At 48.5% G+C, this 17569-nt stretch overlaps 1 protein-coding gene across 2 annotated transcripts in view; it reads left to right on the plus strand.

Moving 5' to 3' along the window:
• LOC142576583 (focadhesin) overlaps positions 1-17569 on the plus strand; it is a 429785-nt gene that overhangs the window by 195645 nt on the left and 216571 nt on the right. For both annotated transcript variants that reach the window (XM_075686768.1, XM_075686769.1), the window contains exon 18: positions 10646-10755. In XM_075686768.1, the coding sequence (XP_075542883.1) occupies positions 10646-10755 (110 nt within the window). The remainder of the gene's footprint in view (positions 1-10645; positions 10756-17569) is intronic.

A 17569-nucleotide genomic window follows, 5' to 3' on the forward strand; every position in this document is an offset into this window, starting at 1 on the left:
ACATATGCACATACATACATACAAAAAATTTGGAGGACGCTTAAGCTTCACCTTTACGAATGGAAGACAATAGCATTCAAAGATCCCCGAGTGCTTCTCACTTCCCAGCAACTGCAGCTTGTGTAGCTGTTATGTTTCCCGGGAAATGCTGGCGGTGAACGCTATGCACAAAGGTGAGCTTTGTGTGTGTGTGTTCTTTTTAATGGTGTGCAAGGAACCGGTCCCACTCCTACTAAGACAGATCTCAAATGGCAGCTGGAAAATGCTATCATGTTAAAAGGGTTTTGTGTTTAAGTTTCTGCGTAACAGAATTATGTTTTCTGGTATATTCAAATTAGAATCTGATGCTATCATGTCTGTAGGTTATGTGTAAGTCGTACTTTACAATTTTTTTGACGCATTTTACTTTGAGAAATTCAATTAGTTCAGTAACTTCTTTGTGCTAAAGGTAAGGCCTGCGTGGCTGGGTAGGGCCTGCGTGGCTGGGTATTTCGCAGCGAAAAGTGGAAACACTATGTGTTAACTGATACATACGCAATAAGCTGGTAGGTTTGTTAGCATACAAAATACATTATGTTCAATGGCTGCTGACTTTTGGATTTGACTTTACTACTTTTAAAACCAAGCTACTGTTTAAGTAGGTATAGTTTAATGAGGTTTTACTGTATTGTAATCGACACCCTGCAGTGCATGTTTGCACACAATTTGCAGTACACATGCACTGATGGTGGGGCGGCATATAACTAGATATACAGCCTGATTTGCTTCTGTGCTGCATTCATTTCTACCTTATCCTGCATAAAGACGCACAAAAAGCACTTCGGCCTGTGTAAGGCACACTGCATATTTGCATCTGAGTGGTGCATACTTTTAAGGTTAGCATTGTGACCAAAAACCACTCTGCTGCTCAGGCAACTTGCAACATTTGTGTGAAGAAAAAAAAGTAATCTTTGCTCATTCGACATGGCCTTCACAAATCTGTGAATTGGCCAATGCCCGTTTTTCATAAGTTCGGCAATCTTTCTGAGACTTGCAATAGTTTCAGGCAAGCTTTGGATAGGCATATTTTATATTTTGAATTATCTATATATCAAACTGTCTCGCGGTCCTCTTGAAGTTCCATATATCCGGAATTGACTCTGTACAAATATTCAGTAATTTTAAATATTAAATGTAATATTGTTATGGAGATGTTGCGAGTATATAAAACTATATTTACACTATGTATACAGGATGAGTCAGAGCAGCTAAGATGACTGATCACCAACAACACGTAGCAGCCAGCATCTCCGATCTTCTTCCTCTCTCATCTTTCATCCTTCCGTAACAGGACCCCCGGGTGGCAAAGCGTTATCTCGGCGCATGGCAGGCGAAGAATTGCGACCGAAGTATGGCTTCAGCCGCAAAACGTGCACGACGTCGACAGGCGTCTGACTTGAGGATGCATCAAAGTGTAGCGGCGAAATCTCGTAATTTACGTTGTTAATTTGGCATAGGACTTCATAAGGCCCTGTTTAGTGAAAGAGAAGCTTCTGGGTGAGGCCAACCCCCGACGATATGGTGGCCAGAGGAGCACCCAACCACCTGGTGCATACTTAACATCGCGATGGCAGCGGTCATAACATTCTTTCTCTATATGCTGTGATGCTAATAAACAAGATTGGGCGACTTGATGTGCCATGCGAGCGCGATCAATGACTTCACGAGCGTACTCAGTTGCAACACATGGCACAGAAGGGAGGATGGTGTCAAACGGCAGTGTGGGGTCGCGACCATACAAGAGATAAAAGGGTGAATTTCCTGTGGCTCATGTCAAGACGAGTTATACGTGAACGTCGCGTAAGGCAGCGTGGCGTCCCAGTCATGGTGATCGTTGGAAACAAACATCGACAGCATCTCTGTGATTGTTCGGTTGAGACATTCTGTAAGACCGTTTGTTTGTGGGTGGTAGGTGATGGACAGCTTGTGCTCAGTGGCACAAGAGCGGAGGAGGTCGTCGACTACTCGAGAGAAGAACGAGCGGCCGCGGTCTGTAAGTAACTGTCGAGGTGCACCGTGCCGGAGAATGACGTTGTGAAGGAGAAAATCAGCGACGTCATGATGTCCTGCCGCTGGTGCATCATGAAGTTGTTCCGAGAGTGAGGATCACAGATGACAATGAAGGACGAGGAGCAACTCAGGGCCGTCAGGGGTCATATTGCGGCGGTAGAAGATGCTGTCATGCAGCATGAATATGCGGCACATGCCGTCAGTGCTGCCAGATTGCACTCCGGCGATGATAGCCCAGCGACCAAGCCATCCTGTGGGGTCCCGGAGGGAAGGCAGCCAGCAGATGGCATAGTTGTCTGTAACGACTGAAAACGTGTGGCCGTACAAATATGGCCAGAACTTGGCTACAGCGCAAACTAAAGCCAAGCACTCCTACTCGGTGATGGAGTAATCTGTCTCGGCATGTGAGAGCAGGCGGCTGGCGTAAGCTATTACGCACTCGTCTGGGGTTGGGCGAGAACAGCGCCGATACCATAGCCGCTTGTGTCAGTGTGGACTTCGGTCAGGAAAGACGGATTAAAGTGGGCAAGTATGTGAGGGGTGGTCCGAAACCCGATGAGAGCGGCGAATACGTGAGCCTGCTCCAGGCCCTATGAGAATGGCGTGTTCTTCTTTAGAAGATCTGTCAAAGGCCGAGCAACGCCGGCGAAGTTTTTGACGAAACGGTGAAAGTAAGAACACAGGCCAACGAAGCAGCACACGTCACAGGCAGAACGTGGCACAGGGAAACTGCGTACGGCGCATACTTTTCCGGATCTGGTCGGACACTGGGTGCATCAACGAGGTGTCCCAACATGGTGATCTGACGGCACCCGAATCGACAATTCATGGAGTTCAGTTGAAGGTTGGCTTTTCGGAAAACCGCAAGAATTGCAGCGAGTTGGGTAAGGTGGCTGCCGAATGTGGGAGAAAAAACAATAACATTGTCAAGGTAACAATGACAGGTGGTCCATTTGTAGCCCTGCAGAAGAGAGTCCATCATATGTTCAAATGTCGCAGGACAGAGACCAAAGGGCATGACTTTGAACTGATATAAGCCATTCGGCGTGATGAAAGCCGTCTTCTCGTGGTCCATTTCATCAACTGAAATCTGCCACTAACCGGATCGAAGATTGATGGACGAGAAGTATTTAGCTCTGTGAAAGCAGTCCAAGGGGTCACCGATGCATGGTAATGGGTAGATGTCTTCTTGCGTGATTTTGTTCTTCTTGCGTGCGAAGTGGCGATAATCGACGCAAAAACGCCAGGCACCATCCTTCTTTTTCACAAGGACAACAGGCGAAGCCCAAGGGCTGGCTCATGGCTCGATGACCCTTTTGCGGAGCATTTTGTCCACTTCTAATTGGATGACTCGACGTTCAGCATGCGATACACGATACGGATGCCGACGAATAGGATTTGTATCTCCAGTTTTTATACGGCGGTGAACAACAGATGTTTGGCCTAAAAGTCTGCCGCCGAAATCAAAAATATCACTGTACGTTTCAAGCAGGAGTCGTATGTCCGTAGCCTTTGCAGAGGTGAGGTCTGGTGCAATCATTTTCGCGAAGTCATCTGTTAAGGAACTAGAGCTGTCAGCTGCAATTGGCACTAATAAGCCACTCTCGGCATTCAGACTCTCAATGTCAAATTTGCAACCACTAGAAACGCTGGCCAAGAACATGCCGGCTGGAAGTACTTGAGGGCACAGGCTGAAATTAAGAAGTGGTAGAACGACGTTGTTATTAGCAACCGTGACCAACGTACGTGGAATAGCAACGTTCCGGTTCAAAAGCACGTCGATGATGGGGTGAAGCACATATTCACCGTCAGGAACCTGTGGCTGGGTGGTCAATGTGACGTAAGTAACTGCCTCGGGTGACAGACGCATATCTTGAAGTGAGTACAAGCACGGCGGGGCGATACTCGGAGCATTGGCGAGTTGAGGCAGTTCTGACTGAAGAACGCCGGTCGTGCGGTAGATGAGAACAGAATGAGTGGATAAAAAGTCCAATCCAAGGATAACGTCATGAGGGCAGTTGTCGATCACAGTAAAGAGAACAGGTAGGGCGTCCGACTATAATTAAATGCGTAGTGCACATTCCAAGAACAACCAGCACGCTGCCATCAGCCACACGAAGCACTTGGGCAGCTGCTGGGGTTAGGACCTTCTTTGAATGTCTACGTAGGCTAGCACTCATCACAGATACGTGGGCTCCAGTGTCGACGAGTGCTTGGACAGGTATTCCGTCTATTTTGACGTCAATTACACTCCTCCTTGTGGGCGCAGACAGAGGATTTGCTGCAGTAGTTGGCAATGCAGCACCACCTCCGAGGGCTGCATTTCCTAGTTTTCCGAAAGGGTGCGGCCAAAGCTACAGGAGACGAAAGGCGACGTGGCTGCGGCGAAAGGGGAGATTGGTGATGTGTTTGCGGTGAACGAGACTGGTGTCCGCGCGGCAATGGTGAGCGACTGTACCACGTGTTTCTAGCAGAGTTGTCGGCACTGTTAGACTCAGTGGTGGGCGTAACATTGTCGGTATTTCCATCAAAATGTCTCAGGTTGGTCGGCGTGCAAGGTGTTGAGGGCCACGAGTTGCGACAATATGGGGCGACGTGACCAATGCGGCAACAGGTGAAACATATCAGCTGGTCGTCTGCAGTTCTCCACTCACTCTACTTGTGATAATGTGGAGTGAAGCGGGGGGGTAGAGCGAAAATAGTAGAAGGGCGTTCGTTAGCTCTGGGATTGGTGACAGCACACACATTGTAAACCAATGTTTTCAAGTTCCTGGCGAATGATGGCCTGTACAAGGGGAACTGAAAATGGGGTAGCATCAGGGCTACGCGAACAGAAAGCTGCGGGCGCCATCGCACCCAGTTCACGTCTAACGATTCGCACCACATCCTCTGATGGCGACGCATGCTGCTGTGTGGGTTGATCTTCACAGCTCGATGTTGCGGCAGTATTGGGAAGTCTGGCGAATGGTTTCAAGATGCATCGGCTTTTGGCCTGCTTGAATTGTCGGTACTCTTTAATGATTGCATCGACTGTAGAGCAGCTCGTGCACATGAGCAGATTAAGGCGTCGTCAGCAATTCCCTTAAGCACGTGCCCGACCTTCTCAGCTTCTGTCATGTCGTGATCGGCTTTACGACAAAGCGCCAGCGCTTAAATGATATTGCGCGACATAAAAACGACACGGACGTGAAAGAAGACAACACACCGTGTCCGTGTCCGTGTTGTTTTTATGTCGCGCAATATCATTTAAGCAATGGATTACCAACTTGCCCGGAATGCTGCTCTCATAAAGGGCCAGCATGTCCTGGATGTACGAGATATAGGACTTCGTGGAAGATTGGGCACAGGAGGCCAGTTTCTGATATGCGGCAATTTTACGGCCGGCTTGTTTGCCAAACAACTCTGTCAATTTCTCTTTGCATTGGTCCCAGCTGGTTAGCTCCTCATTGTGGTTTTCGTATCACACCTTTGCCGTGTCTCTTAGGTAGAACAACAGGTTAGCTAGCATAAGCATAGGGTCCCATCTGTTGATTCCACTCATGCGTTCGTACATGGCCACCCACTCTTCAATGTCGGCACCATCGGTCCTGCAGAAAGTTCCACGATCCTTTGGTTGCACAACGACAACCGAATGTGACAGCGACGTAGCATGCGACGGTGACATTAGAGGCGGCAGCGACGTTGATCCCGCATGCTCATTGTCATTCATGGTGCGGACGGTGATGCGACGTCCACTGCGGAGCTTCGTTTCCAGCGGTGGTACCCCGCACCTCTCACCAATATGTTACGGGGATGTTGTGAGTATATAAAAACTATATTTACAATATATATACAGGATGAGTCAGAACAGCTAAGGTGGCTGACCACCAACAACACGCAGCAGCCAGCGTCTCTTCCTCTCTCTTCTTTCATCCTTCCGTAACAATATTGTGCCAGATTCTGAGAAAAACAGTACAGTTCTGGGGTCCTGTTGCTACTGTTTTTCTCAGAATGTAGCATAATATTCAATTGAATATCTGAAAATATTGAATATTCGTATCAGCATGTACAGTAGAACCTCGTTCATCCATTTTGAAAAAAAAAGAAAAAAACTGTGAGAGTAAACATACTAACCGGGAAAACGTATGATCCGAACTAACTAAAAAAATTTGACAGGCTCAACTGCTGTTGACACCTTCCTAACGCAAAGCGGTGCACGGATCATTGTAACATGAGACGCCGACGCACATCGAGCTGGTGGTTTTCAGGCGACCTGAGATGCGTTTTGTTGTTTTCCTATTGTGTGGTATTTTAAGAGGGCGATAGGAAACTGAAACGAAATTGAGCTGGTGGGTGATGCCAGATGCCGCCGAAGCGAAACTTGATGCCCATATCAGCCGCCTGCAGCAGAGAACGGCAGCAATTTTGGATTGTAGCCTACTGAAAGTGTGCAATACGCTACCAATGGCACTACGCACCAAGCGCTGCAAAAAAGATACATGAAGATGCTTATCGCAATAGGTTTAGTGGCAATAGCTGCAAATGTGGCGTACACGACTCGGGCAGAGATTTGCTGGTATCAGAATAAGAAACTGTGTGACGGGTTATAGCCATCCGTCTCACATGCGACACGTGAGACGGGTGGCTATATACTGTTCTCGATCGTGCACACCTTGCACCTTTTCTTGTTCACATAGGATCTAGCGGCTGGAAAATGTATTTGATCACAGTCTACAGCAAGGAACAGTTGTGCGTTTCAATTATTGTCTATTAGAAGCTTGCACTATGCTTTTGATGGCACCATGCACTGTGAAACATCGGCGAAGATACTTATTACAATAGGATTAGCGGAGCTGTGAAAGCCACATGCGACGACCCTGGAGAGCATATGCTGGTACCAAAATGAGAAACTGAGTGCGCACTGGCATTTTCACGTGAAACGGGTGGGCAAGTATTGTGGTGAAGCTGCTGTGGCGGTCAGCTATATACTCTTGATAGCGCACGCCTCGCACATTTTCTAGTTTACATGTGATCTAGCGGCCAGAAAATATCATACGATCGCAGTTTGGCGATATACTAAATGTTGGTGCTGAAAATCGTGTTTTCCAGGAACGTACGAACTGGTAAAAAAAATGAGGGTAACTCTATTGGGTAATTTTTGTGTGTTCTCGATTTCAAACGTTGGCGCTGGGAAAAAAGTACATAACGGGAATGTATCGACAGAGCTATAAATTACAGAAAATAGTTGTAGATATTGTCACTTTTTTTGTTCAGGTACCTTAGCCTAAACTGCACAACTAATGATTAAGTGCAAGTGAGGTTCGCCCGTGCATAACAAGGTGCAGCCCTTAGAATATGGATGCTACCTGTCTACAGGAAAAGGAAGCCATGTCGGACATGACCTGACCATTTTCCGGGTATACTGTTATGAGGAGGAGGAAATAACTTTAATGTGTCCTGAGGAACCCCTCCCCACCCACTCTTGCTTTAGTGGGCGGCAGGGGTCGCGGGCCGCACCCACGTTGGGACGGGAAGCCCGTGAGCCTCCGCCCTTTCGTGAGCCCTCTGGACGGCCCGGAGCTGGGTCTGGTGGTCGTCGCTTTGCAGGGCGTCCACCCAGTCTTCTTCTTTAGTGAACACGGTGCCGCTTAACGCGGAGCATTGCCAGAGCATGTGCGCTAGCGAGCAGTAAGATTCGCCACAATCCGGACATTGCGGCTCTACTTCTGGTGAATAGCGGCTCAGTCTGCCTCTCAAGGGGAACGACCCTGTCTGAAGCATTCTGAATATCGATGACTGTGGTCTAGTGAGTTTAGCGTGGGGGAGTGGGAAGGTCCTCCTCGACAGCTGATAGTGTGTTGTTATTTCGTTAAAGGTGAGCAGCGGGTCTCGGTGCTCCCCTCCCTCCCCGCCACCCCGCTCGCCATGATCGCCACGGTGCGTGAGTCCTCGCGCGCGTCCGTGTGCCAGCTCGTTGGCGTTGGGAAATTCGGGGTGCACGTCGGCCCCCATGTGGGCCGGAAACCATTTGACGATGTGCTGACCCGCGGCTCCCTCGCTGCCGAGGACGGCCGCCGCTTCCCGGGATATCGAGCCCGAGGCGAATGCTCTTGCCGCCGATCGCGAATCTGTGTAGACGTAAGGACGTTCGGGGTCTCTCATTGCCATGGCTATTGCTACCTGTTCGGCCACTTCGGACGTTACCCCCTTGACCGATGCTGCGTTAATTATCGTGCCATCCCAGCGTACCGAGACGGCCGCGTACCAGTCGTTGCGCCCATACTGGGCTGCGTCTACAAATGCCGCCAGGCCCGGGCAGTTGGCGGTCGATTTCAGCAGTGCTCGGGCCCTCGCCTTTCGGCGCCCCTCGTTGAATTGCGGGTGGACGTTTCTCGGAAGCGGTTCTACCTTGAAAGTGCCCCTTACCGCCGCGCTGAGCGCAATCTTGTGTGCGTTGCACTCTGCCTCGGCATTTATCCCTGCTTCTTCTAGGATGCGCCTGCCGGCCCTGGTGGTCGACAGCCGCACGTCCTGTGCCTTGGTCTGCGCTTCGATGATTTCTGATAGTGAATTGTGGACCCCTAACCGATCGAGCTGCTCCGTGCTTGTAGTGATCGGAAGACCTAGCACCCTTTTGACGCTCTTGCGCATCAGTGTCTCTATTTTGGCCGTGTCTCTCTTGGTCCATTTTAGCGCCGAGGCTACGTAATTTACGTGACTCATGAGGAAGGCGTGGTAAAGTCTGATGAGATTGCTCTCGCTGAGCCCTCCTCTGCGGTTCGTCACCCTGAGGATCAGCCAGAGCATGTTCTCCGTTTTGGCCGTGAGTTTCATGACAGTCTGTGTGTTACCACCTTTCGCCTCAATTAGCAGCCCCAGGATTCTTATAGTGTCCACTCTGGGAATCGGCTGGCCGGCATTCGTATGTAATTTGATCGGTATTTGATCGATCGGCGTCAGATTTCTCATGCCTTGTTTTGAGGGCCTGTACAGCAACAGTTCCGATTTGCTGGGTGACAGACGGAGTCCCGTTTCCTTCAGGTACTCTTCCGTTGTGTCCAGCGCCTCTTGAAGAGCCTGCTCGACTTCTGCGTCGGACCCTCCCGGGCACCACACTGTAATGTCGTCTGCGTACAGGGCGTGATTGACGTTGGCCACTCTCGTCAGCCAGTCAGAGAGCCCTTTCATTGCCAGATTGAATAATAGTGGGGAGAGCACCGCCCCTTGTGGGGTGCCCCTCGCGCCCAGCGTGTACCAATCGGAAGTGGTCTGTCCTATTTTGATCGTGGCTTTCCTGTCTCTGAGGAAGGAGCCTATGTAAGAGTGGAATTTCCAGCCGAGCCCCATCATCGAGATCGTTTCCATTAGAAATCTGTGTTTGACCGTGTCGAACGCTTTCGTTAGGTCCAGGGCCAGTATGCCCCTGGTGTCTCTGGTCATGCCGTCAATTATATGCTTCTTGAGTAGTAACATTACGTCCTGTGTGGAGAGGCCCGGTCTGAAGCCCACCATGTTATGTGGGAAGAGGCCCTCTCTCTCTATGTACCGGGATACTCGGTTATGTATGGCATGTTCGTCCGTCTTGCCTACGCACGAGGTGAGCGATATTGGCCGCATGTTCTCCGCCGCGAGTGGTTTACCGGGTTTCGGTATACGTATGACCGAGGCCTCTTTCCAGACCTCTGGTACTTGTCCCGTTTCCCACACTCTGTTTATTTCTTCGGTGAGCTTCTCGACCGACTTTCCGTCTAGGTTCCTCAACAGTTTGTTCGAGACCCCGTCCGGGCCCGTAGCGGAGCGTCCGTTGAGGCCTTGTAAGGCATCCCAAATTTCCGATTCCGTGAAGGGCGCATCAAGTTCTTCGACCTCTGCCCCGGCGTATTGTGGATAGTCGCCGTCGCCTGACGGGCCCAGTGGGAGATACGTCTCCGCCAGCTCCTTTAGGAACTTGCTTTCCGTTTTGCCCTGCTCCTTTTGCTTTTGTAAAATTCTATCGATTGCCAATCTCTGATTGCCTTTGGATTGCCTTTCGTCTAACAGTTGCTTTAGGAGGTTCCATTTGCGCCCGGTTCTCATTTGTCCGTCTACCGACGCGCACACCTCGTTCCACTGTTGCTTGGAAAGCTCGATCGAGTGCGCTTCGATTTCCCGGTTTAGTGCCGCTACTTTCTTTCGTAGTCTGCGATTCAGTCTTTGCGTTTTCCACCTGGCCGTGATGGAATCCTTTGCCTCTAATAGGTGTGCCAATCTCGCGTCCGTCCTTTCCACATTTAGTTCAGTTTGGACAACCCTCGTCGCGGTGTTAACGTCCTCTTTGAGCCTTCTAAAAAGACTGTCTAGATCAGCGTATTCGTTTGTGTCTTCCTTCCTTATTTTGCGGAAGGCGTCCCAGTCGGTGACCTTAAATTCTCTCGGTGGTGCCGCCCTGATGGGGATCGTGACCGCCAGTATGTAGTGGTCGCTGCCGAGGTTCTCGTGCAGGTTGCGCTACTCATGAACTCCGATATTTTTACACCTTGGCTGGGACCAGTATGCATACATGGAGTCTTCTGTTTTCTACAGCTGGGCTGTTTGAAGTTGTCATTGAAACATGCCTTTCTTCTTTCCTCTTTTGTAGTGGGCACGTTGCTGACATACGAGCCAGCACAGCCTGCTGCCACATCAAGGGCAAAACCTGGGTCCAGTCTCTATGAAGGCTACCTGCGCTTGCTGCCATCCTTGCTTCAGGTATTTATTTATTTTCAAACGGGGGTGTTTCCCTAGCAGCACAAGTTCTAGGTTTGCAGCAGTAGGCTGAAACAAGTCGGTGCTATAGCGAAATGGGCAAACAAGCGCTCCTCGTTGTCTTTCTCTTTTTACCAGCACCATGCCCACTACCCAGTGCCTTAAATGCAGTTACTCCCCACTGAAAGAGTAGCCGTCCTGGCGACTTAAGGACAGGAGAACACAGGGGGGTCATGCGACTGCTTGAGCCGGGAGATGTGGACACTTTCCTGTCCGTGACGATGCTGGTCGGAAGACGCTTACATTGGCTCAATGAGGTAGTTTACCGCGGATGTTTGTTTCAGTACCCGATAAGGACCGTGGTACTTGGAGAGCAGCTTGGAGGAAGGGCCGGGAGGAGTAGAGGGCACTCACAACTAGACGAGCAAGCCAGAAGCAAAGCACGTAGCCGTAGTGGATGAATCGTGGTGATGCTTTTGGCACCACTGGTCCTGGGATATGAACGAACGAGTGAACTGGCGACATTCTTCAGCGTATGCAGCTGCTCTACAAACAATCGTCGACTCCGAAGCATCTGGCCGGTGAGGTAGAATTGTGTCCATAGTGAATGATGGTTCGTGTCTGTAAAGGAGAAAAAAAGGGGAGAAGCCAATGGTGCTTTGTGTGGCGGTATTGTAAGCGTAGGTGACGAAAGGCAGAATGCGATCCCAATTCGAGTAGTCAGATGAAATATACATGGCCAACATGTCGCCAAGGGTGCGGTTGAAACATTCTGTCATCCCATTAGTTTGAGGATCATATGCCGTGGTAGTGCGGTGAATGATGCGACACTCCTTTAGCAATGCCAAAATGACGTCGGAGAGGAATATGCGACCGCGGTCGCTCAGTAATTCTCTAGGTGCTCCATGGCGTAAAATCAGGTGTTTAAGGATAAAACCGGCGACGTCTTTTGCTGTGGCAGATGCAAGGGCTGAAGTTTCAGTGTACCGCGTGAGATGGTCGATAGCAACAATAACCCAGTGGTTGCCGCTTGGAGTGCTGGGAAGTGGACCGTACAGGTCAATGCTGACGCGGCCGAACGCTCGCGCAGGACATGGTAAAGGTTGCAAGGGGCTGGCGGCAGCGCCGCATCAACTTACCCCTGAATCACATGACGAAGCAAAGGAGCCAAAGTTGTTGACGACTCGGTTGTGCTAGTCACCAGAGAGAGTTGTCGTGCGGCTTCCTGGCGGATGAACTGCTTTATCTCCGGCATTAAAGCAGAGAAAGTATCAGCACCATGCCCACTACCCAGTGCCTTCAGTACAATTAATGAACAATCAATTAATTAATTAATTAATTTGAGGTATTCTGCCAGCCACTGGTGAGAAGCCTTAGCCAGGAGTACAGAAAACACATGTACAGAAAATAACGTAATAATACATTGAATACAAGGTCCAATGATTGACATTTAAAAAATGTATGCAGCCTTGTCAGGCAGCGTAACTTTTCTGGTGTACCAATTTTGTGCACTGCATGGATGTCTTGCAGTAACTGAAAAACAGCTTTATTGTGTGAGTTAACGTGGATAAAACATGTACATTGACATTCTCGTCTATTGCCAACTTTTGTTGATCGCTGCCAGTCAGTCTCTGTCCTGGCATGCTTCTCAGTTCAGGATGCATGTGGCGATGGGTTAACCAAAACCAGATTGCCGAGGCCAACACAAACAGGACGCTACACTGCTGGCCCAACTCTTCCGTGAGGCTCTTTTGCCTGTAATTAAAACCAACTGGAAGCCAGTGCGTGTCTGCCTTACAAAAGTATTACAGAAATTGCCACAAATATAAATTAACAATCCCATGCAGTCAATTAGCTTCCGGCGTGGATGGGACTGCCACTAGAATGTCTTGATAAGTAAGCAGACTGAAAAAAATTTTTTTTAAACAAAGAATTACTTCATTGCCTTTCCAGCAGCATGACAAGCTTTCTAAATGACCTCTGCTTGGTCATGCAGTGCAAATGACAGCATCTTGGAAGTTTGGCAATCCGCCTTTTTCATAGCGTGATGGCATGCACCCTGCCCTAGTGGATTAGCAGCGAAGCATTTTAGGAGGGCTGTGTAGCCAGATATCTGGGGACAATACCCTGAAAAAAAAAAAAAATGCGCAAGCACGCGTACTGCAGCGAACACTTGTGCCGTGTACCGCATTGGTACTCCACTGGTCTATAGCTCTACGTCAGCAGAGTGCCGAGAATGTGCACAGCATAAGACTGCAGCTCCAATTTAAAACAGAAAGCAGCCCGGGCTTTGTCCTGACTGCACTGTCAACCAAGTAAAATTCTGCCTTGCATTAGCGGCTATCAAATTTATCGATAAGCCGCTGTGTTACACTTGTACAACGCTTCAAGAGCATCACATTGCTCACACAGTCTTCTTGCAGCATCGGCCCTCTCTTGCTGGTGGTGGAAGTACGTGCTCGACTTCACATACTCATTTAAGGCACGGTAACACTGAGTCAATACGAGACCCACAAGATGCTGATGCCAACGATTGGCAGTCTGTTCAGCGCTGTGTCACTGAAATTATTTTATCATAATAGACCGACCTCAACAGAACCGACAGTCGCGAGCTTTTGTAGCACAACAGGCTTTCTTGTCCATGGCACCGGCAAAATCCACATGCTGACCATGATCGCTTGAGCGAACCCCACGCAATCGGTGACGGAACCGATGACGTGACAGCTGCAGCACATTCTCTTGTATATACAGTAGAACCTCGTTGGTATGTTCCCATTACACACGTTTTGCTGACACCTACATTTGCAATCAAGAATACAAAAAATGGCCCAATAAAGTTACGCTTATTTTTTACTGGTTCATATTGTCACGAGTCACAAGCAGCAGGAACTGATAAAAAAGGGCAGGACACTTTAACTGCAGGCCAGCCGACAAACGATCATGCAGGGACCTTTTCTTCTCATCCGCAATGCGCGAGATCTTCCTCTATGTGCCGTGTACTGGATGTGGCATTTGCCTCCCTCCAGCGACAGCATCATCCCGGTGCTCACATAGCAGCAGGAAGATTTGTCAGATGAGGTGCGGGCACTTAATTCTGAACAACAGGGTTTCATGCGCACAATGTGCACAACTTCTGTTGGACGCTGCCTCGCTCTGGAGGAAGCAGGACTGTCAGGGATGACCTCATAGTTCAGGTTGCTGAGGCGCCGTAAAACCTTGTATGGACCAAAGTATCGCCTGAGTAGCTTTTCTGAAAGCCCTCGCCGACGGATGGGACTTCAAAACCACACTTTGTCGCCTGGGTGATATGTGATGTAGCGGCGCCGTAGATTGTAGCGTCGAGCGTTGTAGTCCTATTGTCAGGCGATTCTGACGCGGGCTAGTTGTCTCGCTTCTTCAGCAAGTTGAGCAAAAGCTTCAACATCTATTCCTGTATCGCCGCAGTCATGTGGCAACATCGCATTGAGCATCGTCGTCACTTCATGGCCATGAAGAAGGATAAATAGTATCTTTCACGTTGTTTTTTGTTGAGCAGTGTTGTAAGTGAATGTGATGTACGGTAGAATGTCATCGCAATTTTTGTGTTCCACATCTATGTACATACTCAGCATGTCGGCGATAGCCTTGTTCTAGCGTTCAGTTAGGCCGTTCGTTTGCGGGTGATAGGTGGTCTTTCGGTGAGCCATGCCACTGAGGCTAGGCACTGTCTTTAGAAGTGTAGCCGTAAAGGCAGTCCCTCTGTCTGTTATTATCACCCTTGGTGCACCATGCCTCAGAACCACGCTTTCAATAAAGAATCGCGCTTCTTTGACTGTGGTGGTTAAGACTCCCGAATTTCACTGGGCTCCTTCACTAGCCCAGGGCCTAGGTAGCAGCACCAGCGAGGAAAAGCACCGAAAGATAAGACAGAGCTACTGCCAACGCAGTCCGCATTTTCCCGTGTTCACGCCGAATGCGCACAGTGTTCGTGAATATAGCGAGCACCTCTGACGGCGACTCTGCAAGTTTCAACATTGGATGAATGGTTGGACTCGCTCGTCGTGTAGCATAGTCGCTGCCTATTCTCACCTCGCAACGTTTCTGATACAAGTTCCTGTTGTAGATCTGTGTTTACTTGGGTTTACGCGATGGCATCACATAAACACATGCATGCTACATCGACAAACTCATTCATTTCAGATCAGCATGTATTTCTCACTAACTGCTCCACTGACACAAATCTTGCGAGTTTTGTGACACAGGTCTCCATTCCATTACTTAAAAGGGGGTAAGTTGGCATCATTTACTGTGATCTCAGCTATGCTTTTGGTGTAGGCAACCACTCACTGCTTCTGATCAAGCTTACGCACTTTGGTGTTGACTCGTCAATTGCCACTCTCTTGTGCAGTTATCTTCTTGATAGATCGTGTTATGTTAACGTCAATGGTCGAATGTCTACATTTTACACGGCAAGTAGCAGAGTCCTTCAAAAATTCATGTTAGGACCACTCCTTTTTAAAATTTATATTAATGACATTTCTTTCGTGATTTGGGATTCTTCGTTCCTCCTATGTGCTGATGACATTGAGATTTTTATAATTCATACTGTTGATGAGTTGATCCTGCAGTCAAACCTGTTTTATTTACCTAAATGATGCAAAGATAATAACCTCACTTTGAATGCTGCGAAAACCAAAGTCATGAATTTCACGTGCAATTTTTCTTATTCTGTAGGTTCTGTACCATTGTGTGAGGTTGGTGAGATCAATGATCTTGGTGCTCTTTCTGATACAACAAATTGTACATAACAATCTGTCTTCCTCAACACGAATACGTGTCTAACGTCTGGAATGGCATTTCTAGATCCAACAGTGACACTATAGATCACGACATGAATTGCACTCGTAAGTTGCTATGACCACTGTGCCGGCCTAGGCTGGCTACCTCCTTTTCACTTGGTCTCTATCGTGCTCCATGTGTGGCTCCACGCTCTCCTATTACATCAAAGCTGCTGTTACTGAGTGCGTTTTTTGCTCTATCGAGTCTTCGAAGTGCCTGTGTGCCGGCACTGGTAGGACTTGCGGTACGAACAGGCTGAGTGTTATCTCGATCGCTCTTTCCGCCAATTCTCGAGCGACCGTGATGATGCTCAGCCTGTTCTTACTGCATACATGTTGCCAGTGTTCTCTCATCATCGTTCTGTCGTCAGCTTCTGCATCACCATACCCACAGCCCCTGCTGATGTGTCGCCACGGCCTGTTTGCCGCTGGTGGGGATGTGTAGCCTACACGATTTAACCGTAGAATTTCATTAACATCAGTTTAATTGATAAGCTCTAGCTTGTTTATATGAACATGCATCAGATTTGTCTTGCCTGTACATACCACGATCGTATATTTTTCTTGTTCTTTTTTCTTCCATTTTCCTCATTTCTCACCCTTCTCCTCCTACGGCCTTGCTGTCCCTGATCCCCTTAGCTGTGCGGAGTAGCATGTAGGTGCCTACTTATACAATGGCAGATTTCTCTGTACTATTTTAAAAAATTCAAATCTCTCTCTCTCTCTCATTTACTTGATTTCAGCTTTTCTCACATGGCATTATTAGATATTTTCTACACAGCAATATGCATCAAGGCTGAGTGCACTTGCTTTAAACACATGTACCAATAGTAAAAGATACTAGTCTCCCAAAAAAACTATAGCATGGCCATTCGATTGTGGGACTGCACAAGATCAAAGTTGGGGGTGCAATTATTATGAGAGGGAAAATAAAACTCCTAATCTTAAAGACCAACGTTGGGGTTGAGTTTATTATGCGAGTAAATGATTGCTGCGATGATGATGATGATGCATTCTTCCCCACTTTCGGTATCCGGGATGCACCATGAGGGATAGTCTGCACAGGTGGGTTAATGGCTTACTTCAGTTTGAAGGATGCAGATGCGGATGTATGGATGAAGGAAACTTCTATTTACGAATACAGTTGACTCTTGTTACTATAGACCCTGGTAATCCGACAAAAAAACTTCCATTTTATCCGAAATTCATAATATTCGAAACGCCTCACTTCCGGAATTATCATCTTGATGTCTAACAACATTATTGCAAAGAGGGAGTGATGAATCTCCAAAGTAAAAAACAAAGAAGAAAAGCCACCTGTCGTTTCACCACGAATGGCAACGCATCGATTGCAATAGCAAATTAAGCAAGATAAGCTGGGCAGCAGCAGCGAGCGAATTGACCTTCGTGCTGGCTCACTTCAATGCAAGCTAAATGTCGGAAGCGCAGCGCATACAAAACTACTGGCACTGGGCACACTTTGTCCACATCACAGATCGCTTTGAAGATGAAGCCCACCCGGGCACGCACTTTGTCCACATTGCAAATCGCTTTCGAGATACGGCAGCCACGTGCGCCGTAAGCAGCAGCTGCCAGAGTAGAGCCCCCCTCTCTTTCGCCTACCCACCACATGCCTCGTGCACAAAAGAAGATGGCGCGCACGCTTGATATTGAGCTGCGATTGTCGGCTGACTCTCGCAAGTCAGTTGTCAGCCCGTGTTGACATGGCAAAAGTCAGTTTTATATGCCAGATTTTGAAAAAAAGATTGGCACTAATTTCGTCTGCTGTAGCCGATAGTCTGTTATAGCGAGGTCTGTTAAAAGTGAACTTCGCTGCATTAATAAAATAGGTAGAACAAACTAAGGCTGAAATCATCCTCATCAGCATCATCATCATCATCATCAGCCTGTTTTATGCCCACTGCAGGACGAAGGCCTCTCCTTGCAATCTCAAAATCACCCCTGTCCTGTGCCAACCAATTCCAACTAGCGCCCGTGAA

Source organism: Dermacentor variabilis, chromosome 3 (assembly GCF_050947875.1).
Source record: "Dermacentor variabilis isolate Ectoservices chromosome 3, ASM5094787v1, whole genome shotgun sequence".
Taxonomy (NCBI): domain Eukaryota; kingdom Metazoa; phylum Arthropoda; class Arachnida; order Ixodida; family Ixodidae; genus Dermacentor; species Dermacentor variabilis.